The following is a 7500-nucleotide window of genomic DNA, read 5'->3' on the forward strand; positions in this document are numbered from 1 at the left end:
CCTAATTTTAGACTTCAGATCACGTACCGCGGTTCTGGTCTGACCAGGACTATAACGATTAGCATTCCATACAGGAAGAACTTTGTGTCCATGGCCTGGTTAACCCGCCTCCCTCGGCTTGCTACTGGTTGAGGGCTGTGCCAAAGTTTAAACCAAACATCACTGCTTTGAACACGCCTCTATCCAGGACGGTTGGAAATGCTCAGTTGATTGGTTCCAGACAAAGTGGGTGGAGATCCCGCTGTAGCGGGATTGAGCAAGCTCCTGGCCCTACTGTGTGTAGCTGAGCCGAAGGCGTTGCGTCACCAGTATTGCAGAGCCCGGCTGGGGCAGAAGATGACTGAACCTTGTTGTGTCCCATATCTGTGCTTTGATATTTTGTACGGTTGGGTGGTAAAAGGATAGCCCCTCTGCCTTTAACCGTATTACTCAAGATGTCTGCTAAAAATCCATTGAACTGCAGTACGTGTCGTGCAGTACGAGGTGTTGTTTTATATGTCTGTAAGGGTATTGTATAGGTACTCTAGGTGTAATGTATGTGTACTGTCTATGTCTAATCGTCTAAGTCCGCACCTAAAGTCTATGTCTATGTCTGCATGGGAAAGTAAGAAACGCAATTTCAATTCTTTGAATGACCAGTGCATGTAAAGAAATTAACCAAAAAAACGACTTGACTACTAAAACAGACTGGAAGAAGTGCTGCCTCTGTCAGAAAGATACAAAAGAGGAGTTGAAGTCTCCCCCCACCAATTACAGCTGTAGTTCTGAGGGCTTTTAGGTTAGATATATAAAGATTGGGTGGAGGAGGTGGTATTGCAGTGTTGCAATCAGCAATTTTGCAATTCTCCAGGATGCAGGATTAGAGATGATGTGGATCGAATTCGGCCATGGTCATTCCATCAGGTGGCTGCCAATTCATGACATGGTGTTGAATCTTGGGCCAGAGAAATCCAAAAGCATGATGTCCTTCCATTCTTTCACTGGCTGTGATGTATCAGCTTTCCATAGCAAAGGCAAGAAAACAGCATGGCAAACTATGCTGCCCTGAAGTGACTCATGTCTTCAAAAAGCTCAGTTCATACCCAGCAGTAATTGAAGATACTGACCTGAACCTTCTTTAGAGGTTTGTCATCAATATGTATAACAAGAACAGCACTGCAGACCAGGTTGATGAGGTAAGACTGGACTTGTTTGCTCGGAAACAAAGATCCTATGATGCCATTCCACCCACAAGTGCATGCCTAGTCCAGCATGTAAAACGGTCCACCTTCCTAAATGACTGTATATGGGGCCAGACTACTGTGTGCAAAATGCAAATTAAAAGCCCTGCCAACTAGGGGGGGGCAAAAGGATGGTGAGGCCTGGAAAGTTATCTGGTCAAATCTTCCTGCAGTTGCGGAGAGTTGCCAACTGACAAAATGTGGATGCAAGACTGACTGCCGAGGAAGATACAAATGCTATTGCTTTAGCCTGAACTGTACATAGTTATGTTCCTGCAAATGTGAGGACTAAAAGAACTAATCCAACATGTGCATCAGAGAGTTTTCCAACCCAAACAACAAACATGTAATCATTATAGGCCTGTTTTTGTAATATTTAGAATCATTCAGTGAGTGTTATTTATTTACATGTAATTATGAAAATACTATAATTTTCAATGTTTTTGTTTTTTTGAGTGTAGAATTGAATTATCCATGCGCAACATAATATATTTCCATAAATAGATATTCAAAATATGATCAGTCAATCAAAATACATATAAAAGAAATTTAAAAGCAGCTCAATTGGCGGCCACCTTGGAAAATGGGCGCCATTTTGTTTTTTCACCTGGATAGCGACCTTTTCTAAAAGGGTAGGGTCTGAAGCACCTCTGAACCAAATTTGATGCTTGTATCACCAAGTGAAAGATTGTTTGAGGTATTTGCTGCACTAGTACCCCCTGCAGTGTGCTCGCGTACCCCTAGTGGTACACGTACCCCTGGTTGGGAAGCACTGCGCTAGATTTCCATACCACATTTTGGTGCTTTGAGCATTTTAACTCACTCCTCGACTCCATCTCCCATTATCATTGTGACAGCACTCCACAGCACACGCGTGCACACTGCACACAACGAAATTGCATTTATGCCTCACCCGTGCAAGAAGGCAGCTCCCAAATGGCGCCCGAAAGGGAGCAGTGTGGTGGGACGGTACCATGCTCAGGGTACCGCAGTTATTGAGGAGGAGGATGGGGGGAGAGCACTGGTTAATTACTCGCCCCACCAACCTGGCGGGTCGGGAGTCGAACCTGCAACCTTTGGGCTACAAGTCTGACGCCCTAACTGCTTACTCATGACTGCCCACGATCGCTGCCCTCAAGCAGCAGAATATGTGGACTGGAGGGACATTTCATTTCAAATACCATATGATAGGAATGAGAAATTGTGATTGTGAAATGTGCCTCTTTTAATTGTGTGCTTGCTCAATTCAAGCCCGTTTTCCATTTAGTAGCCTAAATATTGATTTCGGCCATCGTCCCAGACTTTGATTCTGTCCGTAGGCCTAGGCTACTGTGAATTGATTTGAGTTTGAATTGAGTTTCCCCCAGTTCATCTTGAATGCATCAGAGGACGCTTTAGTTGGAATACACATGTCTCATATAGGATTAAAGGAAAATTCTATTCCATTTTACCAACATCTCATCTATTTTGGGGCCAAGGGGTAAGCTCTGTGTTTTTTGTTTCGTTGTGTGTCGCCTCCAGCCCACTAGTCGGCAGTCATTCTTTCCTACGTCAGTAGCGTCACGGTCAGTGCAGAAGGAAACCAGAGCAGAGGAAGAAGATCCTATTGGTTTTGAATGGGGCTCTTTAGAATGCCCATACCACCAAAGTCCCAAAACGTAGCATTGGAAATCAACTGATTTGATGTGACTCAAACTTCACACAAACTTCTTCACAATATTCTAATTTTGTGAAGTCCTCAGTGCAGGGTTTTTGTGATCTGGAACAAAATATGTAAGAATACACACACACATAAACAATTGGAATAGTTTAAAAAATGTCGGCCGTGAATCTGTAATCAATGAAAGTTTAACATTATTGGTGGAACTATGGAAATAAATCAACTTTTCTGTAGTGAGATGGCGGCCAACGTTTGGGGTTGCTGTGTGTGTGTGTGTGTGTGTGTTTGTGTGTGTCTGTGTGTGTGTGTGTGTGTGTGTGTGTGTGTGTGTACGTTTGGGGTTGCTGTGTGTGTGTGTGTGTGTGTGTGTGTGTGTGTGTGTGTGTGTGTGTGTGTGTGTGTGTGTGTGTGTGTGTACGTGTGTACGTGTGTGTGTGTGTGTGTGTGTGTGTGTGTGTGTGTGTGTACGTGTGTGTGTGTGTGTGTGTGTGTGTGTGTGTGTGTGTGTGTGTGTGTACGTTTGGGGTTGCTGTGTGTGTGTGTGTGTCTGTGTACGTGTGTGTGTGTGCGTACGTGTGTGAGTGTGAGTACGTGTGTGTGTGTGAGTATGTGTGTGTGTGTGTGTACGTGTGTGTGTGTGTGTGTGTGTGTGTGTGTGTGTGTGTGTGTCTGTGTACGTGTGTGTGTACGTGTGTGTGTGTGTGTATGTGTGTGTGTGTGTGTGTGTGTGTGTGTGTGTGTGTGTGTGTGTGTGTGTGTGTGTGTGTGTGTACGTTTGGGGTTGCTGTGTGTGTGTGTGTGTCTGTGTACGTGTGTGTGTGTACGTACATGTGTGTGTGTGAGTACGTGTGTGTGTGTGAATATGTGTGTGTGTGTGTGTGTGTGTGTGCGTGTGCGTGTGCGTGTGCGTGTGGGTGTGTGTGTGCGTGTGTGTGTGTGTGTGTGTGTGTGTGTGTGTACGTTTGGGGTTGCTGTGTGTGTGTGTCTGTGTACGTGTGTCTGTGTACGTGTGTGTGTGTGTGTGTGTGTGTGTGTGTGTGTGTACGTGTGCGTGTGCGTGTGTGTGTACGTTTGGGGTTGCTGTGGTCCTCGATGTTCCATAGTGAGCTGGGTGTGTCCTTGTGGTACGGATTACACGTGACCTCTCCTTGGTCCCACGCCCTGCACACACACACATACACACACACACACACACACACACACACACACACACACACACACACACACACACACTGTATATTAGACTCCACGTCACCTCACCTTACTCTCACGTCCTGCACACACACACACACACACACACAGCAACCCCAAACGTACACACACACACACACACACACACACACACACACACACACACACACACACACACACACACACACACACACACACACACACACACACACACACACACACACACACACACAGTATATTAAACTCCACGTCACCTCGCCTTGCTCTCACGCCCTGCGCACACACACACACACACACACACACACAAATATATTAGACTACACGTCACCTGTTTATGTGTGTGTGTGTGTGTGTGTGTGTGTGTGTGTGTGTGTGTGTGTGTGTGTTCTTCTGTGTGTGTGTGTGTGTGTGTGTGTGTGTGTGTGTGTGTGTGTGTGTGTGTGTGTGTGTGTGTGTGTGTCTCCTCACCACTTGGGCAGCTGTTTTCCTGATGTGAAGAGGATGCAGCCGGTGTTCCTGTGTGTAGGGATGGATGCAATTTATCGATTAATTCATTAATCATTAGTTGATATCCTTATCGGTAATTGATAAGTAGCATTTTCCTCCCGAAATCTCAATGTTTCTCGAAAAAAAATCGACTAAATGTAAAAAATTGAATTCAAAATTGAGATAAAATACCACATTGAAATTAATTCTATTTCAATACTTAAATCCAAAGGTGATTTAAATATTCCCACTATTCACACCCCTCTTCACACACACTCTTCACATGCCCATTTCACCTTGTCAGTTGAATTGTCGATTAATTACGATTAATATTTTTTAATCGATTAACGCATTGATCGATTAAAGTGATACTGTCCCATTTTTTGAAATAAGCTTATTTTACACCTCCCCTTGAGTTAAATAATAGGGTTTTACCTTTCTCCTGTACTTTCAACCGTTCTCTGGGTATGGCAGTGCAAATTTTACCTCTATGCTAGCAGTTAACATTGAGTCCTATGAGACCAGCTCGCGGCTAACTGGTCTCATAGGACTCAATGTTAACTGTTAGCTTGGAGGTAAAATGTGCACTGCCATAACTGGAGAACGGTTGAAAGTACAGGAGAACGGTAAAACCCTGTTATTTAACTCAAGGGGAGGTGTAAAATAAGCTTATATCGAAAAATGGGACAGTATCACTATAAAGTCGATTAATCGATTAATCGTTTGCATCCCTACCTGTGTACGAAGCGGATCTTGCTGCGGATGACATTGACAAGGTCGCCCCTCTGACCTCCGTACACCTCCAACACCCACAGGTCGTTATCATCACCCGTGCCATTCTAGAACACACCACACACATACGGAACACACACGCAACATTCTAGAACACACAAAACACACTTGGAACATTCTAGAACCCTCAGACTCAACTAGCGGCCCGCGGGCCACAAATGGCATCTATCTGTGGCCCTCGAATGGTTCTGAAAATTAAAAAAAAAAAAAAAAATGTTTTTTTTTGTTTTTTTTATCTGATTGTGCGGTCAGCTCTTATTTTGAAATGGTTCCCCAGACGGTAGGAAGATTCGCGCCGTGTCCCTCCCCCTCCCCCTCACTCAGTCTCTCCCTCTGTGGCAGTCACTGCAGGCTCCACACAGTTGGGTCATTCCATGTCAATTCAACAGGAGCCTGCGCACTTAGGTCTCAAAAAAATCTGAAAATATTACCAAATGCACCCATGGTACTTAAGAGAAACACTGTAAATGTATTTGAATGTAAGATTAGCTTCCTTCATGGTTTAGTTCTAGAGCCATGGGCTTGTGAACTTCGACAAAAAAAAGAGTGTGAACAAAATGGGCACCCCCCTCCCCCAGTTAAAATGGCTGTAACATGGAAAGTATACATCTTACACCCAAATAAATGTACCGTGTTTCTCGTAAGTACCATGGGTACATTTGGTAATTTTTTCTGATTTTTTTGAGACCTAAGTGCGCAGGCTCCTGTTGAATTGACATGGAATGACCCAGTAGTGACCAGCGCGAGTACAGACAGGAGGGCTTACTGACGTCATAACAGTATGAAATGATGGCCAGGGGAGTACGGAAATGTTATTCTTCTTCTACGGTCAGTATTGGAAGCATCAGGGAAGCATGCAATGCCACTTCGGCGAGGGTCGGAGTGTGGAACAGGTCATAGGATGGCGTGAATGTTTGTCAGCTGTCCTTAATTACCCCCAGCAATTACTGCTGACCAACAGCTGCAGATAATTTGGCCACAAATTATCTATCATGGTGTCGCCCCCACTGACCATGCGCAAGAGAGTTAATTTTCCATCCACTCGTGTCCTCAAGCAACGCCCCCGTACTACACAGTGGTCAATGCATTTCCCCCCAACAGATTGTTCTTCTGTGTCGAGTTTCTTTGTTAGTGACTACGAGGGTGGCACAAGGGAAGGACGGTATCAGAGCCTGTAAATAATTTATTTATAAAGATCTCTATGCCTCGTTGTTGAAGGTAATGGCTCACATTTGATTGCAAACAGTGTGTTGAAGGACTTCGAATTGGCTTAACAGTAGCTGTAGCTAGTTGCTAACAGAAATGAAAGCAAATTGTGTTTGAGCTCTGCTGGCAGCTAACTACCGGTACTTCAAAACAAATTGCTTGCTAAACTTGTCACACTTTTAAACAGTCCCCAAATAGTTCGTTTGGAATGTTAAGCCCCTCCTAAGACTGCAAAGGAAGTTTTGAGCAAGTTGAAGGTTTATTATTAAGGTTTATTATTGGCTGTTGCATTTCATTAACATTGCATCAAATGTGCCATTTTCTTGTTGACAACATCTGAGGCGTCCCCCTCTTTGCTGGGTCTTGTAAATTCTCAGTATGCATGTCAGGGCTGCATAAATCAAGTCATAAGCAACATTTGTGCCCTGATGAAGACCTAGATGGTCGAAACATTTAACATTTTAATTTCAATTATGAGTACGCTATAAAGGACTTTTAGAAAAAGCACAACAAAATATCTCCTCTTAATTAATGTTTTCTACAAGTCTTCTGTTGTCCAGTCTTGCACTTTAAAATGTCTGTATGAGCACTGTCTATGTCCATACTGTCTTATGTCAGGACCCCCTCGAAAACGAGATATCCTATCTCAAGGGGCTTTCCCCCTAAACAAATACATTGAAATTATGTCCATGTATAAGTACTGTCTATGTCTATACTGTCTATGTCCTTACCTAGATTAGTCTATGTCTGCATGAGAAAGCAAGAAATGTCATTTCAAATTCTTTGTATGACCAGTGCATGTAAAGAAATTGACAATAAAACCAACTTGACTTGACTTGACTTGACTTGAGTAGCCACAGATAATAAAGGCTTTTTAATATACCTCCTTCTTCAGACTGATTCACCTCTGAGTGCCTGGGACCTTCTGCTTTCCTAATTCTGGAT

At 43.8% G+C, this 7500-nt stretch overlaps 1 protein-coding gene across 1 annotated transcript in view; it reads right to left on the reverse strand.

The window, feature by feature from the left end:
- pomt2 (protein-O-mannosyltransferase 2) overlaps positions 1-7500 on the reverse strand; it is a 47282-nt gene that overhangs the window by 25081 nt on the left and 14701 nt on the right. The window contains exons 13-15 of the mRNA XM_063193348.1: positions 5293-5396; positions 4540-4587; positions 3950-4041 (exon numbers count right to left, since the gene is read on the reverse strand). Coding sequence (XP_063049418.1) covers positions 3950-4041; positions 4540-4587; positions 5293-5396 — 244 coding nt within the window. The remainder of the gene's footprint in view (positions 1-3949; positions 4042-4539; positions 4588-5292; positions 5397-7500) is intronic.

Source organism: Engraulis encrasicolus, unplaced genomic scaffold (assembly GCF_034702125.1).
Source record: "Engraulis encrasicolus isolate BLACKSEA-1 unplaced genomic scaffold, IST_EnEncr_1.0 scaffold_35_np1212, whole genome shotgun sequence".
Taxonomy (NCBI): Eukaryota; Metazoa; Chordata; class Actinopteri; order Clupeiformes; family Engraulidae; genus Engraulis; species Engraulis encrasicolus.